Below are 20,576 nucleotides of genomic sequence, written 5' to 3' on the forward strand. Positions count from 1 at the left end.
CCTCCCGAGTAGCTGGGACTACAGGTGCTTGCCACCACGCCTGGCTAATTTTTTGTATTTTTAGTAGAGATAGGTTTTCACTGTGTTAGACAGGATGGTCTCGATCTCCTGACCTCGTGATCTGCCCGCCTCGGCCTCCCAGAGTGCTGGGATTACAGGCATGAGCCACTGCGCCCAGCCCCCTGACCTCTCTTTCTAAAGTTAAATACTTTTGTTATTCGGGGTTACCCCAACCTGGTCTTTTCGCTCATAACATGTACCATAAATTGAAATTGTTTACTGACTGGTTTGTTTCCTTGTATATTGCCAGTGTCTTTGACTGAACTAAAAGTTTCATGAGGGCAGGAGCCATCTTCATGTGCCACTGTCTAACACACTGTCTGACAGAATAGACCCTCAGTAAATATTTGAGGAATGAATGAAAGAATGAGTAAGCCATGGTAAAAAAGTCTTGACTTTTTCATCAGGAGCGATTTGATAAGATGAAAGGGATAAGACAAAACTGAGTGAGGAAAGGAGTATGTGAGAGCTTAGAGGGAAGGAATACTTTACCAAGGTCTTGGCGTGTTCTGGGCAGTGTACCAAGCAGTTTCACACACATCGTATCATTTCAATTTCCTAGTCATCCTTTTTCATAGATACATAAATGGAGCTCAAGGGCTTGTGTAACTGCTCCAAGTTGACACAGCTGGAAAGTAATAGAGTAAGCATTCATATTCATGTCTGTAGCTACCAAGCCCTGTCTCCCGTGTTTACAGTGAAAGAGGTGGCAAGGTGAGGATAGGGATGAACTGGAGAGGCTACCTCACCTAAAGGGGTAGCCAAACCACACCATCTCCAGCCACCTGGCACCATGGAGAGAACTTGAGCCCAGGATAACCTGAGCTTCCAGTTTGTCAAGAGAACTACAAATTTGATTTTGATTATGGGAAATACTCAATTTTTAGATGTTAGCAAAGTTTTTTAAAAAAATATTTAGGGGGCTGAGTGCAGTGGCTCACACCTGTAATCCCAGCACTTTGGAGGCTGATGTAGGTGGATCGCTTGAGCTCAGGAGTTCAAGACCAGCCTGGGCAACATAGTGAGATGTCATCTCTACAAAAAATACAAAAATTAGCCAAGCGTGGTGGCACGAGTCTGTAGTCCCAGTTACTTGGGAGACTGAGATGGGAGGATCACTTGAGGCTGAGAGGTGGAGGTTGTAAAGATCCAACATCATGCTACTGCACTCCAGCCTGGATGACAGAACAAGACCTAGTCTCAAGAAAAAAATTAAAAAATAATAATTTTGGGTAGTCAAACAAAAGTTATCCAGTGGCTGGTTTTTGCCTGCAGGCCATTCATTGGCAGACTCTTCTTTGCAACAGAGATGTTGAGCTGGCTGGAACAGAGTGGGTAACATGGGGGAGAATGGTGGTGTATAAGATCGTTTCAAGGTCCTTTGGAATTAGAACTAGAGAGGACCTTAACTAGAGAGGACCTTAGCTTAGTAAAGTCAGTTGTGCTATAATGTGACATGTGTTCCTGAAAATTCCCACACTTTACCAAATTGTGCAATGAAAACCACAGGACTGATGGGGAAAAAAATGAGATTAGTGACACAATTCTCAAAAACTTTGTCAGTAACATATTAAAAAACAGATAGTGAATCTAATAAAACCTGCAAGTAGTTAAATACATAGTGACTATAATAAATATGGTACTTGGTCAGGCGCGGTGGCTCATGCCTGTAATCCCAGCACTTTGGGAGGCCGAGGTGGACGGATCACCTGAGGTCGGGAGTTTGAGACCAGCCTGACCAACATGGAGAAACCCCATCTCTACTAAAAATAAAAAAAAATTAGCTGGGCATGGTACCGTGTGTCTGTAATCCCAGCTTCTCTGAAGGCTGAGGCAGGAGAATCGCTTGAACCTGGGAGGCGGTTACTGTGAGCTGAGATCGATCATGCCATTGCATTCCAGCCTGGGCAACAAGAGCAAAATTCCATCTCAAAAATAAATAAATACGGCACTTTACCTTGAAAAAGTCCTGTAGTTTCTTTGTGGAGGTAGGTGTAGGGAGGATTGCGTCTCATGAGTTACTGTGAGTGGTGGACATGGGGTGACCTGAAATCACCAGATGGATTGAATGTGACTCATACCACGTGCACTGAGTATCCCTGCATGGATAACTTCAGCTCAGTGTCATTTTCTGTTAACCTATTTACTTAGTGTTATTCATGGAAGAAACCATGCATAAACACAAAATTTGCATTATATGCTAATTATTTACTAACATATCAATCATGTTCAAACAAATTCACTTTTTCACAACAAGCATTGTAGCAGCTCTGACTAGGTAGGCTATTGAGGGCCTTAAAAATCACAGAAAATAGCCCTTATCTTCTTACATTACTCTCTTCCCCCCAATTTGTTATAGTTTACAGACAGAAGGTTAAGAATTTTTGTTCCAAATAAAGAAATTAAATAAAATTCGCCTCTTGTATTAATTTCCCAGGGCTGTCACAATAAATTACCACAAACTTGGTGACTTAAAACAATAGAAATTTATTTTGCCAACCTTCTGGTGGCCAGGAGTCTGAAATCAAGGTGTCAGCAGGGCCATGCTCTCTTTAAGGTTCTAGGAGAGTGTCCTTCCTTGTCTCCTCCTACCTTCTGGTGGGTGCCAGCAGTCCTTGGCAATCCTTGCTTGATTGCAGCTGCATCACTCCAATCTCTGCCTCCATTGCCACGTGGTCTTCTTATAAGGACACACCATTCATTGAATTAGGGCCCACCCTAATGCAGTATTACCTCATCTTATCCTAATTACATTTGCAAAGGCCCTACTTCCAAGTAAGGTCACATTAATAGATACTGGGAATTTTGGCTGGAATGTATCTTTTCAGGGAGTAAAGTTCTATGCACAATACCTCTCCTCCACAGCCGACTTAAATTTTAATGAGCTTGGATATATCCTTGCAATTTGATGTTTCCTCTAGGTCATTAAATAGGAATCTATCTATGTTTGTTAACAAGGTCTTGCCTAGTGGTCACCCTTGTGTTCCAATAGGGTATTTGGAAGATTTTTTTTTTCTGCCTGCATTTTTAGTTTTCTCATGGAGGTGTTCTCTCTAAATGGAGGATACAAATGTCTTAGGAGGGTGAAGATAAACAAAAAATCCCCAAATTATAAGTAATTCATTGAATTTTTATGAGCGCGAGTCTTTGAGAAAAAAAGAAAAGAATAATCTAGCCAGGTACATTGGTTCTCAGCTTTTGGGAGGTGAAGGCACAAGGATCACTTGAGCCCAGATGTTCAAGACCAGCTTGGACAAAATAGCGAGACCCCCATCTCTAGAGAAAAAAAAAAAAAATTGCCAGGCATGGTGGTGCTTACCTGTAGTCCCAGCTACTCTGGAGGCTGAGATAGGAGGATTGCTTGAGCCCAGGAGGTCGAGGCTGCAGTGAGCCAGGATCATGCCACTGCACTCCAACGTGGGTAACAGAGCAAGACCCTGTCTCAAAAATAAAAATTCTGAGCCTTGAAGTATGTTATATACTGCCACTAAGAGCTACTGTCCCTGTCTGGAACCAGTAACTTCTACCTTCTAACACCATACCCTGACCTCATACTTGCCATACCTCAACCACAATGACTGGAGAAGAGCATACAAGGAAATGACATGTTGGTTATCTGTGTGTACTCTGGTACAGAATGTGTCATCTCTGATTACAAAAAGGCAAAGGAATTACTAGTATTGCCTTGGTTTTAGTTGGTAATTGAAGACCCCTCTCAATCACATAACTATGTCATTTCTTAACAGGGAAAACAGTTTAGGAAGGAAATAAGAATTGATAGACATGAGCCAGGCTTGGTGGTTCATGCCTGAATCCTAGCACTTTGGGAGGCCGAGGCAGCAGGATCACTTGAGCCCAAGAATTTGAGGCCAGCCTGGGCAACAAAATGAGACTCCATCTCTACAAAAAATTTTTCTAAAATATTAGCTGGGTGTGGTGACACACGCCTGTGGTCTCAGCTACACAGAAGGCTGAAGCAGAAGGATGGCTTGGGCCTAGGAGGTTGAGACTGCAGTGAGCCATACTCATGCCACTGCACTCCAGCCTGGGTGATAAAGTGAGACTCTTGTCTCAAAAAAAAAAAAAAAAAAAAAAATTGATAGACATTTGACTCACGGAGCTCAAGGTTATAAGGGCTTCGAAAGGCCATCTTGTTTAAGGCAAGAAATCCCTTCTGTGGCAGCTGAGAGAAGTGTGTGTCAACCAGCCTGTGTCTGCAGTCTCTCAGTTGAGCCTTGGGTAGGAAAGTTTTTTTAAAGATAATTCTTCTCACAAGGTTTTCTGTCTCATGTTTTATGTTTCTGGGGGACTCTGGGCATGCCACAGATTGTAATGATGAAAGGTTCTTCCTTTCATTCCCTCCAAATCTGTTCTCCTTGAGCTTTAAACATCTTTTGCCCCTTTAATTGGAAATGATGATATACTGGGGTTTGTCCCATGATCAGCTGAGGATTCATTCTTGGATCTGTCATCCTATTCTGCTGTCCTCTCTGGTCTTGCACTTGGCTGTGCCCTGTAGCACACTTTGCCACATTTTTGCAGTTTCCTCTTGTGTTTGATTCAAGTCTTTGCTTAGTGTCACATACTCAGAGATGTCTCTCCTCCTAAAGTTGCAGCCCTGTCTCCTTCCCAATGTCATGCTTTTTCTGTTTATTCTGCTTTTTGTTTTCTCCAGGGCATTTACACTGACTGATATTATTTATTCAGAGTTCATGGTCTGTTTCCCCCACTAGAAGTTGAGTTCCATGATGGTGGGACCTTTTTTTGTTCACGTCCATATTCCTAGTACCTAGAACAGTGCTTGACTCATAGTGGGTGCTCAGTAAACATCTAAGTGATTGAATCTTTTCTTGCCTATGTCATTTTATTTTGAGCCAGCCAACATTGTCTTATTTTCCATATTGCAGTTAGCAAAGCTGTTGTGTTAGACTGTGTGAGTTTGTTGTCTCAACCTTGGAGTTCCATTTCTTTTTTGGGGGGGAGGGGACGGAGTTTCCCTTTTGTCGCTCAGGCTGGAGTGCAGTGGCACGATCTTGGCTCACTGCAAACTCTGCCTCCTGGGTTCAAGCAATTCTCATGTCTCAGCCTTCCAAGTAGCTGGGACTACAGGTGCCCACCACCATGCCCAGCTAATTTTTGTATTTTTAGTAGAGACGGGACTTCACCATGTTGACCAGGCTGGTCTTGAACTCTTGACTTCAGGTGATCCTCTCACTTTGGCCTCCCAAAGTGTTGGGATTACAGGCGTGAGCCAGCGCGCCCGGCCAGAGTTCCATTTCAAAAGTCTGTCAAGAGGTGGTACAGATGCTAGACCTGCCCATAAATGTACTGTGCTGTAGGAAACTGAGTTCCAGCCAGAGACATAGCATGTTTCCCCTCACCCAACACAGCAGCAGCAGCAGCTCCAGAGTCCTCTTTGTAGTAAGGGTCTGCTGGTGCCTGGAGGGAAAGGTGGCAGTGCTGCTAGCCAGGAATATCTGGCCTAGGAGAGAGGCAGGACGGGGGTTAGAACAACTTTAAAGAACTTCATGAGCAAGAAAAAGAGAGTTCATTCTTATCATAGCAACTGTTTTTGTTGTGACTGATGCAATTAGACAAGGACTGTGTGAAGAAGTGGAGTCTTGACAGTGATGCTCCTGAAGAGTGGGAACTCCCAGAGGAATAAGGGTCAAGACTTCTCCAGAGTCAGTGCCCACTTCCTTCGGTGCATCCTATGATCTTTTATTGTCTTCTCTCTATGTGCCAGGCCTTGTGCTGGCCCTGGGGATATAGCAGTGAATCAGATGTAGTCTCTATCCTTAAAGACCTCAGAGTCAGGAAGTGGGAGTGAAGGAGGTGGGTGGTCAATTAGTGGTGAGTTGAGTGTGTGTCAGCAAGGGTCTCCCTGTATTCTCTCAACCTAAGGCAATAGTATTTATAGGACCTTTTAGAAAGAGGCCGTCTTTGAAGCAGTCGTTCCCAAGTTTTTGGACTTTATGGATCAGTAGCATTTCAAGAGTTAGGATTGCCTACATTTCTTAATACGTGAGGACAAGGACTTTTCAAAAAGTTAAACCTATCTATTATTTATTACTGCCTTCATTTCATAAAAGAAAGGGCATTTTACTTCTAAAAACAGTAGGAAAGATATGGTCCTAGACTAAAATTAGCTTTATGAAAATTTGTTTCTGAAAAGCTCACTATTGTGTTTTGTTTTTCTCGATTCACCGTGGACTAGTGAAACTGCATGTTAGACAGCATTAATTCAAGGTGTTTGGCGGTCACCACTTTGAGCACCGCCTGCAAATGTATAGGTCTTGTGACACTCCATGAGAGCGGCCTCCATGTTGTGTCTTATAGATTGTCACAGACCAGCAGACAGGACAGAAGATCCAGATAGTCACCGCAGTGGACGCCTCCGGATCCCCTAAACAGCAGTTCATCCTGACCAGCCCAGATGGAGCTGGAACTGGGAAGGTGATCCTGGCTTCCCCAGAGACATCCAGCGCCAAGCAACTCATATTTACCACCTCAGACAACCTCGTCCCTGGCAGGATCCAGGTAAGGCCTTTGGACAGGTATTTGTTTCAGCACTTCTGCTATCGAACTTGTTCCTGACTTGTTCTTACGTCTGCCTTCGAGGCCAAATCCATCCCTGGAAGGTTCTTTGGGGACCTGCAAACATGGCAGGTTGCTGCTTTGGCCAAAGTAATAAACCAGCAAACCAGTGGCAAGGCCCAGAAGACAGTCAGCTGTAACTCTCAGAGAGGATGGAAGTACAACAAGGAGGTCAGTGGCCACAGGAGACTGGCATGAGCAAGCCGGCCCTGAGGCTACTGGAGAATTGTTCTTACCTAAGGCCATCAAGTGTCAGCCCTTGATATTTTAAAGGTACCACCTAGGGCTGACTGTAGCCAAGCGAGAACTGATTTTGTCCAGATCATCAGGTCTGTGGCCCCAGCTTTTCATCATGTCTTTACTTGCCACCGTGTACTGCTCACTCTGGGCCCCTCAGTTCTTGTCTCTATCTCTGCCCTGGTTCTTCCTGCTCTCTCAAGGCAGAATGGGGTTGAGGACAGTCTATAGCAAGGAAAAGAGCAGGCATTGAAGGAAAGCAGGGTTGTTACTCAGCATGAGGCTGGGAAGCATAGAATCTCCAAATCCAACACTTAGAGAACAGAAACTCAAGGTCAGTATCCCATGATGGCTGAGCACAGAGCATGCTTCGTCAGGGTTGTGTTTAATTTTTTTTTTTAATTTTTGATAAAATATACATAATATAAAACTTACCATCTTAATCAGCTTTAGGTATACAGTTTAGTGGCATTAAGTAGATTTACATTGTTGTACCACTGTCCAGCTCTGTGTAACTCTTTTCTTCTTCCTAAGCTGAAACTCTATACTCATAGAACAGTAACTCTCCTCTCCCCTTCGCCCAGCCCTGGTGACCACCATTCTACTTTCCGTCTCCATGAATTTGACTACTCTAGGTACCTCATATAAGTGAAATCAGCCTTCGTGTGACTGGCTTATTTCCCCCATCCATGTCGTAGCATGTGTCAGAATTCCATTCCTTTTAAAGGCTGAGTAATATTCCACTCTGTATATAGACCACATTTTTTCTCTTCATCTGTTGTCGGACATGTAGGTTGCTTCCACCTTTTGACTATTGAATTAATGCTGCTTAGAATCTCTGTTTTGGGTGGGGAGGTTCTACTATGAAGAAACTTAAGGAAGGGAAGAATTTTTTTGTCTTCTGATTGAGCTGGGATCAGAATGCCAACGTGTTCAGCTTTCGGAACTGTTCTTTTAGACACCTTACGCCACACTTACTAAATGCTGTCTCATCCTTCCTTTCCCGGAGTACATTGTGATCATCTGAAATCAGAAAGGAATTCCTCCTCCTTTAGAGTACTCCTTGTCTGTGAAAGAATGGCTGTTGATTTTGTTGCATGTTTCACAAGAGGTGATTCTACTTAATGATTTCTGTATGTGTTCCCACCGTGTATAAATCATTTTAAGGCTTATTGTTGGCTCAAGTTCAAGTACATTTTAAAATAACAGCTATTTTTCACTTTCGCGTATTGATATCAGTTAGTATTCTCCCAGATGAATTGCTGTCACCTAGAAAATCACCACAAATTAGGGGAAGATAGCAGGTTTCAAAGGTCATTTGTTCTCGTCATCTCACCACTGGCTGCCTCAGTCAGAGTCCTAGTTATTTAATTAATAAAGTTTGGTTATTTCTCTGCCAATATACCTCTTTGCATACATTCAAGTTGTTATGGGAAGAATCTTAAATATCTTCATTTGGTAGCGTCTGTGTGTGATTCCCCACATGGGCCACAATTTTGGGTGGTTGTAGTAGCCAGATAGAGTAGATCAGTGGAAACCAGCACCTGATCCTGGGAAACCACCCAGCTGATGAGCAGTCCGGATAAGTGGCAGAACCATTCTGGGTGTCAGATTAAGTTGTCATTTGGAATTTTCCCAGTTCTGTCCAGAGTTCTCCTGCTTAGAAACCCAACATTGAGAATTTATAGTTAAACATTACTTTGCTTAGTGATCTGGGTTTTTGTCTGTTTGTTTGTTTGTTTGTTTTTGAGATGGGGTCTCACTCTGTCACCCAGGCTGGAGTGCAGTGGCGCGATCTCAGTTCACTACCATGTTTGCCTCCCGGGTTCAAGCAATTCTCCTGCCTCAGCCTCTAGAGTAGCTGGGGATTACAGGCGCCTGCCACCACATTTGACTAATTTTATATTTTTAGTAGAGACGGTGTTTCACCATGTTAACCAGGCTGATCTCAAACTCCCGACCTCAGGTGGTCCACCCGCCTTGGCCTCCCAGAGTGCTGGGATTACAGACGTGAGCCACCATGCCCGGCAGTGATTTGGTTTTTAATTGGCACCCCTGTTTATTTCCTGGTTTCTCTCAGATTGTCACGGATTCTGCCTCTGTGGAGCGTTTACTGGGGAAGACGGACGTCCAGCGGCCCCAGGTGGTAGAGTACTGTGTGGTCTGTGGCGACAAAGCCTCCGGTATGTAGTTCCAGGTTATGCTGGCACTTATAACGGGCCAACAGCATGAAGTAACTGTTGTGAGGTGGGGTGGTAGTTAATTTAGAAAGACCATTTTATGTACGTTTGTAGGTTTCACACATGAATTCTACTTTTCTGATTGGGGTAATGATGTAAATAAGTAAGGTAGTTTGTCGAATAATTAGACATAAAAAGGAAAAGTCAAGAAACGATTTCTGTGATTTGTAGATCTTGGTTAAGTGTGCATTTGCACAGCACTTGGCTATTTTACAAGATGTATAATTTGTATAATCCCCCTTCATCCTAACTATAACTGTCTCTATCATCCCCTTACTATAACCCACTATGAATAACTGCTGTAATGAAGCAGGAGGCAGCATGTGATTCCAGCTAGAGTCCCAGGGTCAGGAAAGGCCCCACAGAGGCAGTAACACGTGGGAGCCTTGGTGATTGTGTACATGTTCGCTGGAGCAGGAGGAGGGCATTCCAGCAAGTGGAGCCAGGGCCTAGAGTTTAAGGTCTATACCCACGGTATCCTTGAGATAGCGCTTATAGGCTTCTGTGATTACAATTGGGTAAAGTGAGACTGAAGAACATGTCTGGCCCAAAAATTCAAGTGCTGGCCTGCTTGTTCTGGGGATCCATAGAAGGTTAGTGAGGCAGACAGGAAGGAATGGAGAAGTATTTTATAAGAACACAGTACCAGGGATGCCAAGGGCATAGGCCTGTGTTCTGTGATGGCTGCCTGGTTCCACTTTCTTCTGTGGTCACAAAATTCACAGGAACTTTGGACACTGTAGTCCTGGTTTTTGTTTGTTTGTTTTGTTTTTTAAAAAGGAGGTTGGACCAAGCCTCTTAGGAAGACAGACCCAGACAAGCATCTACAGAAGATCAGAAGCTCCAGTTTCTCTTTCACGCTGGTGACACCATTTATCTGCCAATGGTGCCTGCCACCCTTTGTCCTGGTAAACCCAATCCATCCTATCCCTTCTCTGAAGCCCTCACCTACCCCACTAGGCAGGTAGACAGTGCTGCCTGTGATTCTGATTGCCCTTTCCTACAGATTTCTCTAATCAGTTGTTGCCTACTCATATAATTCACTCTACAGGCCTGTCTTCCCCATCAGAATGTCAAAGCAAAAACCATGTCTTACCATCTATCTCTGTATTCCTGTCTTCTTGCTCAGCAAGGAAAGGCACTCTACAAACTTCTGAACAAATGAATGAAGCACGAACATAACAAAAGGGCCATAAAATCTGCTCGACTTCCCCATTTGTCAGTCTTCTTCTGAGCTTAAGGAAAGGCCTAGTCACAGGCTCTTTGTGCCATTGTCTCCTGAACTAGTGTCACTCAAAGAGATAGAGAACTCAAGGAAATATATTGCAAAGAAAGGAAAAACGATGTTATAGAAGGCACTTTACCACAACTATTCTTAAAAGAACAAGACCAAGTTGTTCCAAATGCACACTTGGAAAATGGTTTTGCATACTAGAGCTTAGAACAATGGGATTCTCTGTAGCCACCATAAATGGTAATCCTGTGAAATGTATTCTCCTTGGCAATGTAGCTGTGAAATTGGATTATACAAACAAGACAGAATCAGAAGAGCATGTCCATGGTCAGTCTCAGCTGGAAACAAGTGAGGCATAATGTATGTGAAAGCACTTTGTGAATAAGAAAGCTAAACTGAAGGAGGGGACACTTTTTTTTTTTTTGAGATGGAGTCTTGTTCTGTTGCTCAGATTGGAGTGCAGTGGTATGATCTCGGCTGACTGCAACCTCTGCCTCCTGGGTTCAAGTGATTCTCCTGCCTCAGCCTCCCGAGTAGCTGGGACTATAGGCATCTGCCAGCACGCCTGGCTAAATTTTGTATTTTTAGTAGAGATGGGGTTTCACCACGTTAGCCAGGATGGTTTCGATCCCCTGACCTGGTGATCTGCCTGCCTTGGCCTCCCAAAGTGCTGGGATTACAGGCGTGAGCCACCTTGCCTGGCCAGGGCCACTTTTTAATGTCATTGATAATTAAAAGTTGGAGATACCATGCAAACTGTACACCTGACAAGGGGTTACTATCCAGAACGTATAAGGAACTTAACAGCAAAAAAACAAGTAACTCAATTTAAAAATGGGCAAAATACCTTAATAGACATTTCTCAAAAGAAGACATTCAAATGGCCAATGGTTATATGAAAAAATGCTCAACATCGCTAATCCGCAAGGAAATGCAAATCAACACCACATGAGGTATCACCTCCAGGTAGGATGTCTGTAATCAGGCTGGGTGCGGTGGCACATGCCTATAATCCAGCACTTTGGCAGGCTGAGGTGGGCAGATCACATGAGGCCAGGAGTTCGAGACCAGCCTGGCCAACGTGGCAAAACCTCATCTCTACTAATTTTTGTATTTTTATAAGATACATATTTTTTGACAGGGTGCAGTGGCTCACGTCTGTAATCCGAGCACTTTGGGAAGCCAAGGCAGGCGGATCACCTGATGTCAGGAGTTCGAGACTAGCCTGGTCAACATGGTGAAACCCCATCTCTACTAAAAATACAAAAATTAGCTGGGTGTGGTGGTGGGTTCCTGTAATCCCAGCTGCTTGGGAGGCTGCGGCAGGAGAACCGCTTGAACCTGAGAGGCAGAGATTGCAGTAAGCCAAGATCGCACCACTGTACTCCAGCCCTGGTGACAAAAGCAAGACTCTTGTCTTAAAAAAAAAAAAAAAAAAAGATAAAATATATAAGATTTTATTTTTGTTTTATAAAATCTTATAAAAATAAAAAAATTAGCCTAGTGTGGTGGTGCACACCTATAATTCCAGCTACTCGGGAGGCTGAGACACAAGAATCACTTGAACACAGGAGGTGGAGGTTGCAGCGAGCCGAAATCACACCACTGCATTCCAGTCTAAGTGACTGAGACTGTTGTCTCAAAAAAAAAAAAGAAGAAAAAATGCCTACAATTAAAAAGACAAAAGAAAAGAAGTCCTAGGGAGGATGTGGAGAAAAGGGAACACTTACACATTGTTGGTGGAACTGTAAACTAGTACAGCCACTATAGAAAACTGTATGGAGGTTCTTCAAAAAATTAAAACTAGAACTACCACATGATCCAGCAATCTCAGTACTGGATCCAAATCCAAAGGAAATAAAATCATTATGTTGAAGAAATATCTGCACTCCCACTGCATGACTATTTACAATGGCCAAGATGCGGAATCAGCTTAAGTATCCAACAGTGGATGAATTGCTAAAGAAAATGTGGTATGTAGCACAGTGGAATAGATAAAATTGAATGAAATCCTGCTCTTTGTGACAACATAGATGAACATGGAGGACATCATGTTACGTGAAATAAGCCAGACACAGAAAGGCAAATATTATCTCACTCCTGTGGAATCCTTAAAAAATAAATGATATCATAGAAACAGAGAGTAGAACAATGGCACCAAGACGCGGGAGGGGAAAAGTGAGAGATGGTTGGGAAAGACTGACCAACTGGTACAAAGTTACAGTTAAGTAGTAGGAACAAGTTCTGGTGTTCTGTTGCACTGTAGCCATAGCTAACAATAAGGTATTATATATTGTAAAATACCTAGAAGAAAGGTTTTTGAATGTCCTTATTACAAAGAAATGATAAATGCATAAGGTGGTGGTCACTCTACCTGATTTGATCATTATACAACATGTGGATATATTGAAATATCAAATTATACCTCATAAATATGGACAATTACAATGTATCAAAAATAAAAAGAGACACCAAAGTAAAACAAGATTAGAAAAATAAACTGTGTTTAATAAATTCATTCCTAGAACTATGTTTCTAGAAGGCTCTGAGTAGCTAGCCCATGTGAGCCATATGGTAATCCTCCTTTGCTGTGGGCTTTGGCAGTCACAGTCCCCATGCTTCTCCCTGTGACTATCCCGCTTCCCCAGGGGAGACTTAGGGCCCAGGACGTGAATCAGAGAGAGGGGCTAAATGCAGGAGTGAGACCCTCTGTGCCGAAGCTACACATAAACGTGTCTGCTATGTGCCACTTGTGGCGGGACAGGGGACCTGATCCACTTCATAAGCCCAGATCTCCAGGAATAGGACCCAGGTGTGTTCAAGTGGATAGTAGAATTCAGCTGTCACCTGTGAGCTCCTACTGTGTGTTAGACCATTTGTATACTAAGAGCACTAAGGTCATGCCATCTGCCAGCTGTCATATAACCTGTCCGAGCTTCAGTATTTCCATCATGAACTCCTAAGGCTACTTGAAAGATTGTAGAGAAATTACTTGAAGGGTGTGGCCAGTATGCTTAATGCTCAGGCCACGTGGCTGTTGGCACCTAACAGCGTATGCACCCATCACTTTGATAAGACTTGCACAGGAACTGAATCCACAAATACAGTCACAAAATATTTGTGTATTCTTTCTCCTGTTTCAGGCCGTCACTATGGGGCTGTCAGTTGTGAAGGTTGCAAAGGTTTCTTCAAAAGGAGCGTGAGGAAAAATTTGACCTACAGCTGTCGGAGCAACCAAGACTGCATCATCAATAAACATCACCGGAACCGCTGTCAGTTTTGCCGGCTGAAAAAATGCTTAGAGATGGGCATGAAAATGGAATGTGAGTAACAATATTTTAAAACCAGCCGGGCGCGGTGGCTCAAGCCTGTAATCCCAGCACTTTGGGAGGCCGAGACGGGCAGATCACGAGGTCAAGAGATCGAGACCATCCTGGCTAACACAGTGAAACCCCGTCTCTACTAAAAAATATACAAAAAAATAGCCGGGCGAGGTGGCGGGCGCCTGTAGTCCCAGCTACTTGGGAGGCTGAGGCAGGAGAAGGGCGCAAACCCGGGAGGCGGAGCTTGCAGTGAGCCGAGATCCGGCCACTGCACTCCAGCCTGGGCAACAGCGCGAGACTCCCTCTCAAAAAAAAAAAAAAAAAAAAAAAAATTTTAAAACCACATGAGTTAACGCAGAGGGAGAGAGTAAACAAGAAAAAATAAGGTTTCTATACCTGGCCTTAAAATACTTTTAAGAAAAATTACGCACTTAAGCTTCATTTTGGTTTACCTCATGGGTCAGCTAGGTGATTCAGAGCCAGTGCTGCGGGGATTGGTCTGTTCTCCTGCTGTGTGTGTGGAAAGCCTTATTCCAGATGCATCAGGAGGCAGCTTAGTGGAGTGGATTGAACACAGGCTTTGGAGGAAAGGTGATACCAAATCTGCCTCCAGGTGTGCCACTAAGAGAGAGCTATGATGCCTGAGGACACACGTAGCCTCTCAGCCACAGGGTCCTCTTCTGTGATCTGCTTATTCACCTACTTATATATTGCTCCTGAGGATTACATCAGCCTACTCCTTGTCTTCTTAGCCCCTCTACTTTCTTTTGGGATAAGGTCCTTTGCCAAGCCTCTGTGTAACTGGGGTTCTAAAGGGAAATATATTGCTCCTGGATGTGTGGGGCAGCCAGGGAAGGTCTCAGGCCCCTCCTTTCCACTCCCATAGCCAGAATTTTGGGAGTTTTCAGGGACCAATCAACATGGAGGTCACTTCCCTAACATGAAGATCAGGACCCAAGATGGGCAGCACAAAGAAATTCAAGGAGAGTGGAGTTAGGCTCAAACCACAGTAGGAAAATGGAGCTTAGCAGAGCAAGGCATGCAACTCAGCCTCGCAAGTCTGGTGGCCGTCGACCCAGGACTGCAGGCTCCTGCTGAGTATGCTGCATGGTTCTGTCATCTTTTGCATAGTTTTCTAGGAACACTGAAAACCCCAATATATTTCAGTATTGATGTTGACGTTTCTGGGAATGGGAATCTGTAAAATTAACTGGAGAATAAATGGAAATGTATTTTTTGAGAAATTAGAAATATCAACCTAATTTCTGCCCAGTGTGATGTTTTTATTTAATCTAATGATACTGCTCTTTCCCCAAAGTGAGTAAATAAATCACTGGCTTGGTGTGGGACTGGCCCATATTGCTAAGCTTTCCTTTTTCTCAATGATGAATATTTTTACTCAGAGCAGTGACTGAAATCAGTTTTCTTGTGATCACAGCTGTAGCTGCAAACACAATATTCAATTGGATAGCAGTTTGATTAGCAGCGTATCTGAATGTTAGTCCCTGACTTTCATCACTTTTGCCTTTAAAAAGCTTTCATTTTCTTCAGTTGCTTCTAACATGCATATTTGCTCTTATATCAGACTGCTAAAGGGAGAGTTTGCTAGCATGATGTAAAATTGACACCCATTAAACAGTTTGCAGAAGTGATTCAGACTTGATTTGGAAATTAGAAGGGTTCCTCTACAAATTGTGGCAAAGGAAATGCATTCTATTAAGGGCCTACTTGAAGGTGGACATTTCTTTTCTTTTTTTTTCTTTTTTCTTTTTTTTGAGGCAGAGTCTCACTCTGTCGCCCAGGTTGGAGTGCAGTAGCGCACGTCTTGGCTCACTGCAGCCTCTGTCTCCCAGGTTCAAGCAATTCTTCCTGCCTCAGCTTCCCAAGTAGCTGGGTTTACAGGTGCCTGCCACCACACCTGGCTAATTTTTGTATTTTTAGTAGAGGCCAGGTTTTGCCATGTTGGCCAAGTGATCCACCCGTCTCGGCTTCCCAAAGTGCTGGGATTACAGACTTGAGCCACCGCCCCCGGCCCAAAGATGGGCGTTTCTTTATCCTTGAAATGATCTATTTTGTTAGCATCATGAAGTAAAAACCAACTGGGCACTGTGGCTCATGCCTGTAATTCCAGCACTTTAGCAGGCTGGGGCAAGTGGATTTCTTGAGCCCAGGAGTCTGAGTCCAGTGGGCAACATAATGAGGCTTCATCTCTACAAAAAACAATAAAATAATAACATAAAATTAACAAAATGGCCCAGAAGGCTCATGGGTGCTTCCATAGGCCACATAGGTGCTGTGCTGCAGTTTGTTAGCAGGGAGTACCACCCATCGTGAGGTCTTTTTTATGCCTTTAGATTTGACATGGCATGGTTTGGCTTGATTTCCTCTCTCTGGCCGAAAAGTCCACTGTGAAAACTGAGCTAAATGAACCTAGCACCAAAGTCATCCTCCCTACGGTAATGGATTTACTAAAGAAAACCCCTTACTTTACCACGAGGGATGTGGTTTTTATTGATTTGAATTGTTTCTCTAAACACAAATGTTTATGTTGTGATTTAAGCCGTACAGAGTGAACGGAAGCCCTTTGATGTGCAACGGGAGAAACCAAGCAATTGTGCTGCTTCAACTGAGAAAATCTATATCCGGAAAGACCTGAGAAGTCCCCTGATAGCCACTCCCACGTTTGTGGCAGACAAAGACGGAGCGAGGTCAGTCCCTTTTTCTCACTGCAGTCAACCTTTGCAGCTGATGGAGGAGGCACAGACGTGTCCCAGAACAGGCACTGTTGTGGCTTCCCACCCACCTGCCATAGCCTCCAACCTTGTGTTGCCTAATTCTGCCCCTTCTGGAGCTGCTCAGTCACACCTCTGGACAGGCCTGAGGATGCCTGATTTATGATGGGGTCAGAAATTCTCCTAGCCTTGAATTCAGATTATGTCCTGCAATTTAGGCATCATTCATACAGGAAGACAATTATTTTATAATTCAAGATTGGGGCTTTTCTGCAGTACAGACAAAAGACCTAAGGTGAGATAAGGTCTCAGTGCTATAGTTAACTTGTATATTCTTTTTAATGTAATCTATTGAACTTACTTTAAAAGGATCAGAAAGAGGGGAAAACAAGAAATCCAAAATGTATCAGAGAGAGAGCTGGAGTTGAGGATGCCTTGCTGGTTTTCTGAAAATCAAGTTAACTTGTCTTTTTTTTTTTTTTTTTTTACGGAGTCTCGCTTTGTCGCCCAGGCTGGAGTGCAGTGGCCGGATCTCAGCTCACTGCAAGCTCCGCCTCCCGGGTTCACGCCATTCTCCTGCCTCAGCCTCCCGAGTAGCTGGGACTACAGGTGCCCACCACCTCACCCGGCTAGTTTTTTGCATTTTTTAGTAGAGACGGGGTTTCACCGTGTTAGCCAGGATGGTCTCGATCTCCTGACCTCGTGATCCACCCGTCTCAGCCTCCCAAAGTGCCGGGATTACAGGCTTGAGCCACCGCGCCGGGCCCCTCAAGTAAACTTTTCTTGGGAGAATGGCCACAGTGTGCAGTCATCCTGGAAAGCCCTGGGGGATGCATCTGTGTTTCATCCTGTCTCAAGCTGTAAACCTAACTTTATGTATATCTCATTGCAGAGAGACAGGGGTGGGGGTTCTGTTTAGTCACTAAGCGGCTGAGTCTGGTTAGAGCTTTTCTGCTATTCAGATAGCTTCACAAATATGGAAGGACAGGTAAATGCAGCATGATTATACGGTGCATAAAATGTTGGAAGCTACTCTGATCTGAGTTTCTTTATGTCTTAAATAGACAAACAGGTCTTCTTGATCCAGGAATGCTTGTGAACATCCAGCAGCCTTTGATACGTGAGGATGGTACAGTTCTTCTGGCCACGGATTCCAAGGTGACGTTCTCTACTCATGCTTTCTCTCATCCTTTATGTTGACATTGCAGGCCACTTCTCTAACTGTGTGCACCACCTTCTTCCTGGCCTTCAGAGACCACATCAAAAGCATGACCTACGTCTTGGTCTCCTTGTGATTTGTTTAGAGATGCTGATGGCTTTTCATATCAGAGCTGGCTGGTCATAATCACTGTGACATGTCAGTCTGGATGTCAATTTGGTGGACATTCGGTGGTTCTCTTTTCTGTTGCAGTTTTCTTTTTCTGTTATACACATTGGCAAACTACTAGCATACCAAGGAAAGAGCTGCTTATCAAATGGCCTTTTTGCAAAAGCCCCGGATTCTTTTTTATTAGATGATCTTCAGGGTGAAGCTCAGCCAGGAATCTATCAATTCCAAAACTTTGCTAGAGCAGATCAGTCATAGGGATTTAACTTGTGGACAGAGACGTTTGTCAGTCCAAAGAGGGGAGACTGGCTGGCTCCTGTGAAGATAACCAAGGAGGGGGATTTTTTCCAGGCCAGGGAACTCACTGTTTTTCTCATCTTGGTGCTCCTGATGTAACCAAGTAATGAGGAAGTAGTAGCAGCAAGTCACAACTCTAAGAGGGTGACTTGGTAATTGAGAACACTGGCATTGCTGTGACCATTGGACCCAGAGCAAGGTCTGCAGGCTTCCTTCTCATCTGTTCACAGTCTCATTCATGGGCGTTCTCAGGGCATTACAGGGTATCACAGGGCATTCTCTTTTGGGAAAGAGAAGACAAAATTTAGAGCCCTTGCCTGTCATGGAGAGCTGCCCTGCGTGCCTTAGTCCTCAGGCTGGGCCTTGCACCTTCTGTCTTTTGGCAGGGGCCATATGCATGATGGGAGCTGATGAATCACATGGGCTTAGCTTGTCACTAGCACACATTCTAGGACAGTGACTCTTGACTGCACGGTCAAATGCAGAGAAAGCGTAAGCCTGAAAGTGAAGCCCAGATACCATGTTGCCCAGTCTGGTCTTGAACTCCTGGACTCAAGCAATTCACTCACCTCAGCCCCCCAGAATGCTGGGATTACAGGCGTGAGCCACTACCCCTGGCTTTCTTTTTTTAATTGAAATATAATTCACATGCCATAAAACTCACCCTTTTAGTGTGCAATGTAGTGATTTTTGGTATATTTACAAGGTTGTACAAACCATCTCCACTATCTAATTTTAGAATATTTTCATCACCTCAGAAGAAACCCTGAACCGTATTATGTAGTCACTCCTTTTTTCCCCCTCTTCTCAAACCCTACCAACCACTAATCTGCTTTCTGACTCTATGGTTTTGTCAACTCTGTACATTTCATATAAAGGAAATCATACAGTATATGGTCTTTTGTGGCTGGCTTCTTTCACTTAGCGTAATGTTTTTAAGGGTCATAATGTATAGCATGTATCAGTACTTCGTTCCTTTTTGTTGCGAAATAATGCACCTCTTTTTTTTTTTTTTTTTTTTTTTTTTTTTTTTAAGAGAGTTTCACTCTTGTTTCCCCAGCTGGAGTGCAATGGTGCCACCTCGGCTCATTGCAACTTCTGCCTCCCGAGTTCAAGCAATTCTCCTGTCTCAGCCTCCCAAGTATCTGGGATTATACGCATGTGCCACCACACCCAGCTAATTTTGTGTGTTTTGTTTTGAGTAAGAGTCTTGCTCTGTTGCCCAGGTTGGAATGCAGTGGCACAATCTCAGCTCACTGCAACCTCCGCCTCCTGGGTTCCAGTGATTCTCCTGCTTCAGCCTCCCGCGTACCTGGGGTTACAGGTACCTGCCATCACATCTGGCTAATTTTTTGTATTTTTAGTAGAGATGGGGTTTCATCATGTTCACCAGGCTGGTCTTGAACTCCTGACCTCAGGTGATCCACCTGCCTTGGCCTCCCAAAGTGCTGGGATTACAGGCATGAGCCACTGCGCCTGGCCTCTTTTTCCATTTTTTAATTGGGTTGTCTTTTTATTATTGAGTTGTTAGTGTTCCTTAGATATTCTGGCTACTAAACCATTGTCAGACATATGATTTGCAAATATTTCATTCTGTGAATTGTCCTTTTGTTTTATGCGCTTTTACTTTCTTGACAATTTCTTTTGAAGCACAACAGTTTTAATTTTAATGAAGTCTAATTTATCTGTTTTTGTTCTGTCACTCTGTCACATATCTAGATTTGTGTAAATGCCACCACACCAAGATACAGAACTGTTAAATCACCAAAAAGATCTTCCTTATGTTGCCCCTTTGTAGTCACATTCCCCTCGCCTCTAAGCTGTTTTTGAACCAGCATTGTAACTTCATTGGCCTGAGAGTCATTTGCATATCTGTGTTCATTTTTAATGTCAGTATTTTTTGTTTAATAGGCTGAAACAAGCCAGGGAGCTCTGGGCACACTGGCAAATGTAGTGACCTCGCTTGCCAACCTAAGTGAATCTTTGAACAACGGTGACACTTCAGAAATCCAACCAGAGGACCAGTCTGCAAGTGAGATTACTCGGTACGAGCCCATGAGGGTGGAGGCCCCCTCCTGGCCTGGACACCCTCCCTCTATTGTGAGGGTGGAAAACAGCATTTTGGTACCTGTACTGTATTTAACTAAGGATGATAAAATTGTTACAATGACCCTGCACATCTGTCTTCTTTCAAATTTTAACTATGGGAACATAGACCCACTTACGTTATACAGTATAAAACAATCAAAACTTCTTTTCATTCCCAGCCTTGGAAAAGAAAATTGAGTAAATCAGTAGAAGTAGGGGGAAACCTCTAGTGGACAGCAGTTATTTGTATTAATTACTATTTAATAATGCATCTGCATATTAAGAGTTTATTCCCTTTTCTACTTCTATTTTAACCTATTTTTCTCGTCGTCTTTTATTTTTATTTTTATTTTTTAATAGAGATGGGGTTTCGCCATGTTGCCCAGGCTAGTCTAGAACTCCTGGGCTCAAGTGAGCTTCCTGCCTCAGCCTCCCAAAGTG

General features: G+C 43.7%; 1 protein-coding gene across 2 annotated transcripts in view; it reads left to right on the forward strand.

The window, feature by feature from the left end:
• The window catches only part of NR2C2 (nuclear receptor subfamily 2, group C, member 2), an 89,256-nt gene that overhangs the window by 54,060 nt on the left and 14,620 nt on the right, over window positions 1-20,576 (forward strand). For both annotated transcript variants that reach the window (XM_011983643.1, XM_011983644.1), the window contains 6 exons: window positions 6,400-6,600; window positions 8,975-9,077; window positions 13,512-13,691; window positions 16,252-16,399; window positions 17,488-17,581; window positions 19,959-20,092. In XM_011983643.1, coding sequence (XP_011839033.1) covers window positions 6,400-6,600; window positions 8,975-9,077; window positions 13,512-13,691; window positions 16,252-16,399; window positions 17,488-17,581; window positions 19,959-20,092 — 860 coding nt within the window. The remainder of the gene's footprint in view (window positions 1-6,399; window positions 6,601-8,974; window positions 9,078-13,511; window positions 13,692-16,251; window positions 16,400-17,487; window positions 17,582-19,958; window positions 20,093-20,576) is intronic.

The sequence above is a fragment of the Mandrillus leucophaeus genome, unplaced genomic scaffold (assembly GCF_000951045.1).
Source record: "Mandrillus leucophaeus isolate KB7577 unplaced genomic scaffold, Mleu.le_1.0 Scaffold252, whole genome shotgun sequence".
In the NCBI taxonomy this organism is placed as follows: domain Eukaryota; kingdom Metazoa; phylum Chordata; class Mammalia; order Primates; family Cercopithecidae; genus Mandrillus; species Mandrillus leucophaeus.